This window comes from Diabrotica undecimpunctata, chromosome 3 (assembly GCF_040954645.1).
Source record: "Diabrotica undecimpunctata isolate CICGRU chromosome 3, icDiaUnde3, whole genome shotgun sequence".
NCBI classification, from domain to species: domain Eukaryota; kingdom Metazoa; phylum Arthropoda; class Insecta; order Coleoptera; family Chrysomelidae; genus Diabrotica; species Diabrotica undecimpunctata.
In genome coordinates, this window is record NC_092805.1 from 35,614,344 (window position 1) to 35,628,504 (window position 14,161).

The 14,161-nt window shown below is 34.9% G+C and overlaps 1 protein-coding gene across 1 annotated transcript in view; it reads right to left on the bottom strand.

The window, feature by feature from the left end:
• Positions 1–590: 590 nt before the first annotated feature.
• Positions 591–14,161, bottom strand: part of LOC140436675 (bleomycin hydrolase) — a 34,939-nt gene continuing 21,368 nt past the window's right edge. The window contains exons 7-9 of the mRNA XM_072525708.1: positions 11,414–11,534; positions 11,075–11,323; positions 591–3,336 (exon numbers count right to left, since the gene is read on the bottom strand). Coding sequence (XP_072381809.1) covers positions 11,108–11,323; positions 11,414–11,534 — 337 coding nt within the window. The 3' untranslated portion in view covers positions 591–3,336; positions 11,075–11,107. The remainder of the gene's footprint in view (positions 3,337–11,074; positions 11,324–11,413; positions 11,535–14,161) is intronic.

Below are 14,161 nucleotides of genomic sequence, written 5' to 3' on the forward strand. Positions count from 1 at the left end.
TTAAAAGAAAGTACCTACTATAGTCTTGGAACTTGATACATAGGTACCTTTTGTTTTGCAATTTATTGAATTTGTGGTCAGTAGGTCTTCTCAGATTATACTTGTTTTTTAAGTAAGTCTTTACTCGTATAAGGTAGTCTTAAAATTGAGTTACAGGTTTCTTTTGGCGTAAGAACATACCCTTTGATTTTGGGGTAATAGGTCTTCTTCTTCTAAGAATATTATGCTTTTTCCTTAAAGGAAAAGTCCTAGAGACTTGAAACTTGGTTTAGTGGTTTCTGTTGGTGCACGGAAGAACCCCACTGAATTTGGGATTAACAGGTTTTCTTTTTCTTCGGCTCTTATTCTTATGCCTTTTCTTTTTCTTGAAAGTTTTGGTAGTTACTATATTCATTTCTCCTAGTGAAAGAAAAAACTATTAATAGGTGTTCCTAGTCTAGGCTCTACAGGGAGTTGCTTACGCTCAAATTTGGGTATGGCGCATTAAGAATAAGGTCTTGTTTGTCTTGTTGAATGTCAGTTTGGCTAATCGTAGTTCTTCTCTCAGTTGTTCATAGAGAAGGGAACAAGGAAAAATAAATAATACACAGTAAAAAGTGCACCTCCTCATGTTTATTTAACTTTCAACAACAGTTACGAACAATATAGATATTTATCAGCAGTAAAATATACAAGAAAAGTAAAAAGTAGATAAACAATAGTATAAGCAACTTATAACACTTTTGTATCTGCTTCATAGTAAATATACAGTATTTGTGCGTTTGTTATTAATAAAAATAAATATATTTGAATAGTTTATAATATCATGTTTTTACGAAGTTGTAATATACTACCAATTATATGAAAATAAAGGTTGTCCCAAAATTCAAGCAAGGTTTAAACTTCGTACCGCTTAAGTGGCAAGTTGTAAACGAAAAAATTACAGTTCATATTATTAAAAATGGAGTATTACACAATACCAACTTTATTGTCGAGCTATATCAAAAATAATGAAGATTTTGTACGTAAGATTTGCTATTTTCATAAACAATTGTCAAAATTTCATTTAACTTTCTTAACTGTGTATAAATACATCTAATAAGTTCGTCAGTGCTCTTCTATGTCTCTATGGACATCAATTGGTCACTATTGTCAAGAATTAAACATTTTCAGAAGCTCTTTAAGACGTTAAGACATGTTTATAGCTTCATTTATTTATACCAAATTGTCGTGGCTTTTTACATGTAATAATATTAATATTAATATAATAAAATTCGCAGCTGTTTAGAATGACGAATTAAGAAGAAGTATGTCTTGTGTTCCCTTAACAGTGTTAACACTAATTGTCAGATTAGTACAATACATTTAAATGGACGTCGCTTCAATGGACTTTTCCAACTGTTTACTATGACTGAGAACCACGAACCGTTATTACGTGTTTCGTGGCTCTACTTCCGTGACGCTCGCCTCAACATTTTACAATTTAGCAAAAGTAATACAACGCCAGTATATAAGCTTCGCTTCAAAAAATTTAGTGACAAGTGACGGTTGAGTAAGAAAAACAATATTTGACAGCTAATCTGGCCATCAACATCTTGAGGACGGGTATTTGTAGCCATCATCCCAGAATACGCGACGGTGGACCGATCATACTGAAAATGGATGTGTCTTGTGATGTTAAAGAAAATTTCCTTGTCTTCATATGATCATTATCCCTAATTCACCATAGAGAGTTCGTTAAATGAATTTTAGCATAAGTGGAGCCGAATTTTTCGAAGAAAATAAATGTTTGGCAACGATACCCATTTTTATCTTAATAGCATTGTTAAAATAATCGAAAAAACTATAAAATGCTCAAATTTCTAATTAATAGAAAATTACTACCTGCATGAATGTTGGGACATACCATTAAAAGTGAGTGTATTCTTTGCCAAAACTGTGATTCAAAATGCTACAGGCATTACTATTAGAGACTAAAATTACAGCTAGAACTATCAGACTTTACTGTTTGTACTACTATTGTAAACATAAATAAATTCAACGAAAATAGCAAAATTATTATCAAGTCTATGGCACAATTAAAATTTTCAGGTACGTCAGTCTAAATCGGGAAAAGGAGACAAAAATTTCATGGATTTAAACAATTTCTGATGTATATTAGTAAGTAGAATTTAGGAGCACTGATCAACAGGACAACTTTCCACTCTTATTACCTCACCATAATCGTAACACTGCTTCCATCTCAAAGAAAATTAATAATGCTAAATTAAAAAATCGAGGAAAATAGTTTCACATCTTCATCAATATTATGACGCAAGATCATTTTACATGAAGAACTCAGTACGAGAAAGTTTCGTACAATATGACCACGGCATTTATCACAAAAATGGGAAATTGTTTTCACTAATGTTGTTAGTTAATGTTTAAAAAAACATCAAATAAATTTATCTGTGTCGATCTGAAAATGTATGGCACTCACCACTATGCAACCGAATCCACTGGAAAGGTTATGACTAGTGTTTTTGAGATTCAAAAGCAGACAATAACATTAAGCAAGATTTGCTCAACAAATTTCTTATATTTTTTCTTTATATTTAATAAATATCTCTATTTCGTATATTCTTTTATTTGTCTCTGCCAAATTTCTCACTGTACAATTGCATTAAGATCACACGTACCTACACCTGAGAAAGAGCTAGTCGAAGCCCTAACAATAAAATTGGTATCTCAAGTGTCTGTCCATAGTTACACGACTGAGGTGTCGTTTTATTGTTACACACAAGGCACTTTTGCAATGAATGATTTGGAGTAGATTTAACTCAATCTGACTGACATATTCCTAAATTTGACTAAATTTTTTATTAACGTTTTGGATAAAATGACAAGCTGATAAAGCAGCCAAAAAAATTTCAACTCCTTCCACAATCACAATTTAAACACAAATTTTTAAATAAATAAAAACTTTTCATGTCGCCTTCATATATACCGTTTAATATTTTATTTACTAAAATGTAAAATTAACTCTTTTCCTATCAAATCTACCTACATTTTTGTCTCCCTATCCTCAACCCTTTAAAACATTTTGCAATAGACATTATATTTGAAGCTCCTTTCTTATACATTTTACCACAACGTTTATCGGCAAGATTCCACACAAATTATTATCAAACCAGGTAAAAAAGCTATTAATCTGCAAACAGGTTAAGTACACTACGTAAAAATGATATTAAACAGTCTTGTTAATTATTTACAACTTCAAAAATACATAATAAAGAAAAAATGGTAACTGAGACAACACCGACCTCAGGTTATTATCTAAAGTAAAAAATATAATATAAATGAGGGCATCCAAATAATCTGAAACAAACAATTCGATATTAGAGACATAAACAATTTACGATATTAATTTTTTTTTTGAAAAACCTCGATACACATTAAAATTCACTAAATTTCGAGGGAGGAGGTCAGTTGTTTTAGGTCACATAGAAACTTATGCACACTTTGAAGGGCACTGGCATGGTGAAGGTGCGTTGTTATTGAAGTTATAGGTTAATAGACCGTGAAATTGTAATTGACTGTTCTTTCATCTTTTTATGCTGCTTTCAGAGTAACGTTACAATCTGTTCACTAATAAAACAATTAAGTACATAACTTATTTCTAACCTAAACTGGGTTAACTGGGTCTGATCTGGTTGGCGTTGTCAACTAACTGAAGGCCCCCCGACATTCACATGACGATGAAGACTATATTGTGAGTTCCGAGCGCGTTTAGATATAATCCAACGACATCAAACCCCAGGTATTTGTGAATGTTGCAGTTTCTAATGAACAAAGATGCATCAGCGGATTACCTTGTGCTGGAAACGTTGGAATATCTGTACGATACTTTTGCTGGCACAACACCATAGTTGTATCCCATAACTCCAAACAGACTTGAGAATCTGATTGTAGAGTAGCACCATGTTATGAGTGGATAATTTGGAGGCGCGTCCAAGTAACCAATACATTTTTTTTATACCTTCCAAGCTCTTGTCTTTCTTTGTAACATGTGTTTTTCATTTGAGTACCGCTATACGAGTTGATACCTAGATATGTTGCAGAATTCTCATCTGTAACCTGGACTGATATTTGATCCTTTTATTAGTGAAATCAATAAGGATGTAGTTGGTTTCGTTCAGGTTTATTTTATCATGCTTTAGCCAAATTGTTGATCTAATCTAAGGAGTTGTGCAGGTTATGCACTGTTTCTTTATGATTATTTCCAACTGATACAATTGCCATCTCATCAGCCAATAGTATCTTGATTTAGTTCAGGGGTATCTCTGCTATAGGTAAATCTCAGATCAAAGGTAAATACTTCTAAAGAAGGGCCTTATACACAAAAGGTTATGTATGATACTATAAAGGATAGCTTATAACTGAGATTCGATAACAGAAGGACCATTCGTCTCTGTGGCATACAGTGTCAGCATAGGTAGCCAGAAACTGCCCGAAGGGGAGTCTTATTTCCGCTCTTGTGGAATTTGGTCATGGATGGGCTGATAATTAAATTCGACGACAGGCATCATGGTCTCATCATCATCATCATCTAAGTCCACGAAAAATGTAATGGAACAGTCAGGGATACAATATAACAAGCTCTGATCGTAGTTTAATAGCAATCCTCATTAACAAGGTATTTTAATCTAGCTAATCCAATTGCAGTGATTGACGTTACAGCGCCACTGTGACATAATTTTAAATAGGGCCTTATGGCAAGTGGTACCTCGTTTGAAAGGTATTCAAAATACTTATTCAATCATACTAATTTTATATGAGTTTAAGCTCATTTTGACGAATAAATTAAATAAATACTAAAATTGTAGTTTCGCATTTAATTAATAAATATTAAAACCTCCGCCTCTGGTTACTTGTCAAAAAGTTTTTCAATTCTCTAATTGTTTTTACGTCAACGTCAACTTTTTTGACAATTAACCAGAGGCGAACGTTATAATACTTATTAATTAAATGCGAAACTACAATTATTTTAATATACCTATTCAATCATACTAACTTTGTTTGGATTTAAGCGGATTTTGATGAATAAATTAAATAAATACTAAAATTCTAATTTGGCATTTAATTATTAAAAATTCTAACGTCCGCCTTTGGTTATTTGTCAAAAAAGTTGACGTTTGTCAATTCTCTAGTTGTTTTTTTTTTGAAAAGCGTTTATAGCTCAATATTTAGTTCCTGTCTCTGCTTAGTTTAGTCAATTCTCTAGTTACTTTTAGTTTGCAAACGCGTTTATACCTGAATATTTAGTTTTTGTTTCTGCTTAGTTTAGTCAATTCAAGTTTAGTCAAATTGTTTTTAGTTAGTTGTTCTTAGTTAATACTTAGTTTATTTATTGTTTACCGAGACGTTTTAATTTTTACAAAGCCAGAATGGTACCTACTGTAGCCGACAAAGTAGCAGCTGTGTTAATAATTGGTGAATGTGGAAATAATTTCCATGCAGCGGAACGTCTTTTTAATGCGAGGTACCCCGATCGACCTACATCGAAAGCTTATTTAAGGAAGCTTCTTCGGAAATTTAAACAAACAAGTAGTGTTCAAGACGTCAAACGATCTGGTCGACCAACAATTAGTGACATCACAAAAAAATTGACATAATTTCAGAAATAGTAATGAACCTTACTTCTTCTACAGCCCAAGTTGCATCTATCTATGGAATCAGTCAAAAGACAGTACACCGAGTGTTCTAGAAGACTAGAATTCTGTGAAAATATGTCCAATAAAATTAACCAACAGTCCGATTACATAAAAACAATTTATTTTAGTGACGAAAGTACTTTTTCTCTCAATGGAAATGTTAATACACACAATGTGAGGTATTGGAGTGACACACATCCTCACGTCTTTCGTTCCAAAAAAAAATAAATGATGGGGCAGGTATTTTGGGAAACCACATAGTTGGGCCTGTTTTTCTCAATAGTAACTTAACCGGTGAAGTGTATCTGGAGATGTTACAAAATACAATTTAACCGTTAATACTTGAAATTCTGGAGGATAACCCAGATGAATTCGGAAACTTGGAAATAACGTTTCAACAAGATGGTGCTCCTGCACACCATTATGGTGCAGTAAGACGTTACCTAGATAAGTAATATCGTGGTAAATGGATTGGACGACGAGGTACGATAGAATGGCCAGCTCGGTCACCGGACCTCACACCATTAGATTTTTTTCTGTGGGGATACTTGAAATCTAAAATTTACGCTACAGCACCCGACAATATTGACATTTTGAAACAACGAATTGTTGAAGAATGTAGGGCAATTTCCTCAGACACATTTGAACGAGTACGGCAATAGTTTAGAAATATGATGTATTACTATCCGGAAGTAGACGGGACATTTTGAACAGAATCTACAATTTTAGTATTTATTTAATTTATTCATTAAAATGAGCTTAAACTCAAACAAAATTATTATGATTGAATAAGTATTTTCAATACCTTTCAAACGAGGTATCACTTGCCATAAGGTCCCATTTAAAATTATCTGTCACAGTGGCGCTGTAACGTCATCTGTCACTATTACGTCACCTGTTATGACTAGTTGAGAAGCCTACGTCTGTCTATTACCTCCCTCCAAATTTCACTATTATAACAATAACCGTTCAAAAGATACGAGGGGGGAAAAGGACTTTTGACTAGCACTGTATAAAGAACAAGAGCATCTTTTGCACTCTTTATGTACACAAAAGATGTTGAAGTGAAAGTAGATGATTGCATTTCTTTTTGGATAATGGTGGTCGAATTGAAAAGAAATGCAATCGTCTACTTTCATGGTGTTTTGCAAGGGTAAACAGTAGATGTATTGTCGGAATAAAATGTTATTCCTAACATTGGCCGATAGCTTTCAGTAAGTTGGATTAACAGTTCATCTAATTCACCACCGAAGAGAAGTCTCCGACTTCTTATTGCTTCACTAGAGGTCTCTACTAGTGTACACAGACAGGTTATATTATTATAACGGCCATATAGATAAACAGCATTTGGTGTAAACGGTGCTTGGAGATACAGAATGTATCAGTGTCCTAAGCTACTTCCGAGTAGCTCGGTTCACTGTGATGTTACAAAGGACCCCGGCACATTTCTTATATAAAATTGGTTTCAGTTAAATTGGATGAAACTTTGCACATACGTAGCTTTGGTCATGCTGATCAAAAGTTATCGTTGCGCTAAGACTTGAGACAGAGTTTTAGTAAATATGTGCAACTAACTTCAGAGATTGACTCTGCAAGATAAATAATGACAGTTTGCTAAATAAACGTATGCCCGCAAATGCTTTTTTGAAAACTTGAACATCCCTTTCAAAACCAAATACAACATCAAGCAACATTAAGCAAAACTAAAGAGAAAATTGTTAAATTAAACAAAAGTGGTATATACAAACTTTCTTGTGGGGATTGTAACATGACTTATATGGGAAGAACAATGAGAACCCTTTCTCAGATAATCAAAGAACATCTTAATAACACAGATAAATCAAACTTTTTACATCACATCGAATTTAATAATCATTCCTTTTCTTCGTAAAAAAAACCAGTAAAATTTTACATAACAAATTTTAGACTGAACCTTTAAAGGACCTAAACTTATGAACCCCCTAAACTTATGAACCTTTTAATAGACCTTGAGATATCTAAAGAAATGAAATTGAACCCTGATTGTCGCTTAAACACACAAATTAATCTCAATTGCAGTTATAAACTTGTTTTAAATTATTATGGGAGACTTTAGAGGAGAGTGAATTCATAATAATTTTTTTCATTTTTTAAATTCTATTACTAATTCATAACAATTCGTAAATCTGACTTTACAATCTGTTTGCTCTTATCTATTTCCACGATGAACTGGACCTTAAGCTTTAAGAAATTTATAAAATTTGGGAAATTTGTGAGTTCGTGTTCCTCAAGGCACCAGATCAGAACAGAACCAACACACTGGTTTTTTTATCTGCTTATTGTAGGGCTCGTTGTGTGTATTTTTCCACAAAAAGAGTAAATTAATTGACATTAGTTTCGAAAGTAAAAAAAAATGACCACCTTCCTTTACTCATTTATAACATATCATTCATCCTTGTAAAGCAAAAAATTGGCGCAAACTTTTATAATCACATACAGTCCTCTCTCTCTATAACGATATGCAAGGGATCAGGAATTTTTATCGTTATAAGGAGAGATCGTTATACAGAGAGAGACAAAATTCGGTACTGTAATATTAATAATACTGTACTAAATAACCTATTTTAATTTAAAAAATTATCAAAACGAATATAAATGAATTAACATTGTATTTCACATATACTTAAACGAATAATATAAGCAATATAGTACAAAAAATGACAGTACAATTAAAACATGTGTACCTACACAATAAAAAAAATAATATGCTACTGTAAAATATATCTAGCCTATATTACCAAAAAAATCTGTCACCTTGGTCTGTCTTCTTTTCCCTTTCCACAGAACTGACCTGACCTTGTCCTGAAGACGCATCGAATCTTATACAGCACTCATATCGTCTTCCTGGTGGATGAAGAATCGATGCAGTAATTTTGCTGCATCCAATGCCTGATGAGGGATCGGAGCTGGTTCTGGCTCTGCTTTCACTTCCGAGTCACTGTTTTCTTCTTCTTCTACACGAACTGCTTGCAGTATGTTCTCGTCAGAAAGTCCAGATGTTGTAGCTACATTTTCATCAACTTCTTCAAAATCTGTTAGCTCTTCCGGTCCGTAGGTGATAGTCAAACTGTCTGGCCGAAACATCTAATGGCAGGTCATCTTTATCATCAGTCAATCCTTGATCTTCCAGCCATCCTGCGTGTTTGGAGGAATGTTTTATTGTATTGCTTGTCACCTCGTCCCAGGATTTACTAATCATTAGGATGACATCAAGAATGTTTAGTTTAAGATCGCCATTATTCTCAACCAATTCCATCAAAAGTCTTTATACTATAATGGCTTTTCTAACTCTTGATGGCACTTTGGTCCATGGGCTGAAGGACACTCGTTGTGTTTGCTGGCAGAAAACAGAGTTCGATGTTTTGAAGGTCGTGCAATACAGGATGAGCAGGACAATTGTCTACAAGCAAAAGAATTTTTTTTCCTTTAAGCTCGATATCCCACTTTCTTATTGCTTCTTCAAAAATTTCCGAGGTCATCCACGCACTCTTGTTTGCTTTATAGGTCACCGATAGATTTTTTATGTTTTTAAAGCAACGCGGGTTTTTCGACTTCCCTATCACTAACAATTTTCGCTTCACCGAACCTGTCATGTTAGCGGCCACTAAAACTCTAATGCGTTCCTTAGAGAGCTTTCCACTAACGCACTTTTCCAATTTAAATTTTAAAGTTCTGTTTGGTGTCATTTTAAAAAACAATCCAATCTCATCCGCATTGAAAATGTCGTTTGACGCATATCGTGACTTCAGTCCAGGCCACAACTTTTCTAGCCAATCATCCGTTACGTTTTTGTTAACATCGCAAGCCTCTCCGCTGATTTGCCCGTAGTTAATCTTGTGCCGTAGCTTCCAGCTCAGCCAACCCTCAGATGCCTTGAAATTCTCAATTCCAAGTTCAGTTGTGAAAAACTCAGCTTTTGTCCTGGCTCAGAAAGTGAAATATGGTTCATACGCTGCTGCTGGAACCACTGGCATAGCATAGCGCGATCTAAATCTTCGTGCTAAGGTTTCCGCAACTTCTTCCTGCTACCGCCCTCCATCTCCGCTTTAAGCCACTTTTTTCTGTCCTTCCATATCGTAGCCACACTTGACTGAGACAGCCCCACCCAGCGAACGACATCCGATTGCTTTTCACCTTTCTCTATTGCTTGAGTTATCGATAACTTTTTCTCCACTGAGAGCACTTTACGCTTTTTCGAAAACATGTTACACGTTAAAAATTGGAGGAAGTACAACAGATCTGAGGCTTGAAAACGCAGTTATAAAAGGCTGCAACCAGTATAAATATCTAGGAAGCATCATATCAGCAGATGGCAGAGTTAAGATAGATGTACAAAACCGAATAACCCAAGGGAAAAATGCATCCGAATACTGAATTCATTACTGTGGTCTAATAAAATAAAGATGCATACCAAACTTCGCGTATACAGAGCAATTGTAGAACCAATTACCACATATGGTGCTGAATGTTGGACGATGACAAAGAATGAACGAGATAAAGTAGATGTTGTGGAAATGGATTATCTTAGGTCATGTCGAGTATCGAGAATGGAAAGAATCAGGAATGAGGAAATACGAAACCGTACAGGAATTAGAGATACTCTTTCAGATATAATACAAGGAAGGCAATTACAATGGTATGGTCACGTGATGAGAATGGAGGAGGAGCGGTGGCCAAAGAAAGCCTTAATGTATGTTCCGCCAGAAAGAAGGAAAAGGGGAAGACCACCAAATTCTTGGAGAAGAGAAATTACAAAAACAATGCAATCTAGAGGCTTAGATTGGAGAGATAGGAAAAGATGGAGGCTGAAATGCGGGAAGCGGCAATCGCCGTAGGACCCCCGTTATATGATGATGATGATGCGAAAACATGTTGACTGTTGACACACTAAGACACAACTCAAACTGGAAATGAAAAGTCGTCAATAGATGACAACATCTGTGTGATAACAGTTAGATACGCCGCCCGAACAATAAACGTGAGTCACTTAATTCTCTAATAAGAAAGAGTAGAATGGGTGGCCGCCTTCCTTAAGCGCAAAACAAAACAACCCCTGGACAATGACCTTGCCACTCGTGACTCAGGTAATCTGAACTTTAAACACATTTGTCATCAACTATTGAACACTAAAAAGTTATCGCTATAAAGAGAGAACGATATCGGTATAGAGAAAGAATTAATACATTGTTTTTATGACGAACCAACCAACGTTTATTATTTTCATCACTATAGAGGAATTATCGTTATATAGAGAATTGTTATAGAGAGAGACTACTGTATTGAACTATTTAGATACACTGAGGACACTCTTAAAATATTGAACCGTGTTTATAATATCCAAAACATCTATCTATAATACTTACCAATAGATCAAAATTTGTAAAATATTACAGCTATCAGTGAGCTAAAGTGCCCATGGGGTCCCAAGCAGGTAAAACTATAGGTTCTTGTTTGAACACGTCCAATACCTGTTCAGGCACGAATTTTTTGTCGACTACTACTTCAAAAGTAAATTCTTTGAACCAGTCCGAAGTCATGATCAAGTATCCCTTCTCTCCCCTGTCCTCACCCCAAGAGTTCTCGACTCTGAGCTTAGTCACTTCCCCGGCTTCCTGCGGAATAAGAATTTATATGAAAAAATAAGCATGTGTATCATATTTAGTGACATCTGTGGACATAACAAGGAAAATTATATTACTTACATTTGTATTAACAGCAGTAAAAACCATGGCGTGGGTCATTGCACTTTCACTATATAACAGACGATCTGCTTTTGACAGATCGACTTGAATGTCAACTCCAAAAACTAACGGGAAATCATGTCTGAAACAAAAAATCATGATTATCATGTTTTAACCCTTAACCCGAAACATTGGTCTAACGGACCACAGCGAAAGGATAGTCTGCTAATGGCGGCAACAGTGTAGACCGCATGCACTGTCCTTTTAAATACCTTCTTAATAGTGTAGAACAAGCATAGTTCTGCAGTATCGTAGCGATCGCTTTAGCGTTTATGTCGTAGTAACAGTAGTTTTCAAAACGTTTAGGTCTAATAAGCCAGGTGTTTCGAATTGCAGTGTTTTTATGATAGGTCTAGGAGGCCACTTGTTACGGATTGTGTACTGATAAACAATAAGGTATTTCATATTTTTTGTATAATAAACATAATTACTCTAAAAATTTTTAATTTTGTAGTAATAATGGATAGAGCAGGACCTAGCGGAACTAGCCGTAATAAGACCCAGATTTTGAAAAGAATATACAAATATTACTACTTGCCAACGATCAAGATTTATATTTATCAGAGCAAGGGAGTGACGAGGACATGAGAGATGTTATAGATGATTCGGATGAAGATCCCGACTATGTAATTCGGCAAAGTGAACCCTCTAGCAGCGAAGAATCGAATTCAGATCACGAACTTTTGGAATTAGATGAACCTTCGAATGATTTACAATCCAGAACCGACTTTTTACAAGTAGAAGGGGATGTGAACATATTCAAAGGAAAAAATGGTTTTCAGTGGCAGGGGACGGAGCCGCCGAGAAATACAAGGACACGAACACATAACATTGTCAGAGAATAACGAGGCGTAACAGCGGTAAGCAGGACTCTGGGAAATAGCCCTTCTAAATAAGATATTTAGAAGTTGTTGATTATTTATCTGGCTAAGAAATTTGAGAGAGTGGTTCGGTTGCAGCTCATTAGAATTGTTCAGAAGCGCGGCCAATAAAATTAAAATAGCGATGATGATTTCCAACCTCCGACAGGAAAAGGAACCTGAAGAAGAAGATTACTGATGAAATGTTGGAACAAATTGTAACATGGACAAACAAAAAGATTATAATAATGAGAGAAAAGTTATCTGATTCGACCAATACATCAAACTACAGAAGCACAAATATAGTTGAGTTGAAGGCTTTGCTTGGGCTTTTTATGCCATCTTCAATTATAAAATCTCATGAAGATATGCTTCTACTGTTTTGTAAAGATGTTTTGGGTCGGCCAATATTCAGAATGACAGTGTCTTTGAAAAGATTTGAAATACTTTTGTCGTGTCTTAGATTTGACAATAGCATGGATCGCGAAGAGCGGAAGAAAACTGATAAAACCGGCTATTTCAAATATTTTTAATAATTTTGTGACTAATTGCCAGAGGCTATACACGTTGTCAGATTGTATAACTGTGGATGAGATGCTACTTCCATTTAGAGGTCGCTGTGGTTTTCGAATTTACATGCCCAGTAAACCGGCGAAATACGGCATAAAAGTAATGTGCATGACAGATGCTAAGAGCTCGAATTTCTATAATGGATATATATACTCAGGGAAAGATTCGGATAGTGTTGGACTTTCAGAAGAAGAACTGAAGCTTTCCAAGCCTGCTCAATGTGTCATTCGACTATTCAAACTAATAGAGAGCTCTAATCGAAATATTACTGCTGATAACTATTTTTCTTCAATAGAGTTATACCCTGGCCGCTGAAAACATGGAATCCAAGGTCGCATGATCACTCAATGCAAGCATCGACAGGCGCTCGAAACTAGACCTTATGGGAAACTGTTTACACCGTCATTATTTGTGTTATGATACTATAACTTAAATGTTCTATGTATCATGATTTGTGTTTCACTTTCGCCGGCTGGTGAATTTTGTGAAAATGTTTAAAATTAATGTAAATCAATAACCTCTAAAAAACGGTATAAATATATTATAGCAACATTGTTAGTTCGTTTTTGTTGAGCGGTGTAAACGTGGGAAAAGTGATAACATAGGAAGAGGAATATTTAAGAGTGCGTGCCATTCACATGATCATTCCATCTTTTCAGCGGCTCAACTATAGTCACAGAGTTGCAAAAACGTTACCTCACGTATGTGGGTACAGTAAAAAAAATAAGCGAGAAGTTTCTTTGGAATTCCAGGCTAATAAAAGTAGGGAAATTGGTACAACACTCTATGGTTTCTCCAATGACATAACCTTGATATCATATGTACCGAAAAAAAAATAGAGCTGTTCTTTTATTATCCTCTATGCATCACAGTAAAGACAATGAATTAGGAAAACCAGAAATAATTCGATACTATAACAGTACAAAAGCGGGAGTTGATGTTTTAGACATGAAGTGTGCCAATTATAGTGCAAACCGCCGAACAAGGCGTTGGCTCTTAGTCGTATTTTATACATTTATAAATATAAGTTCAGTCAACAGTTCCATTCTTTATATTTGTTACAAAGATAATAAATTACTTCTACGTTTTAAATTTGTAAAAGATTTAGCCTTTGAACTAATTCAGCCTCATCTAAGGCAAAGACTTGAAACAAATCTTCCCCGAGACCTTAGAAAGCAGATAGAGATTTTTTTGGGAATAAATCTCGAAGTGCCTGTCGAGAATATCGGCGACAATGTTACAGATGATAAGCTTCCCAAAAGAAAATTATGTAGCATTT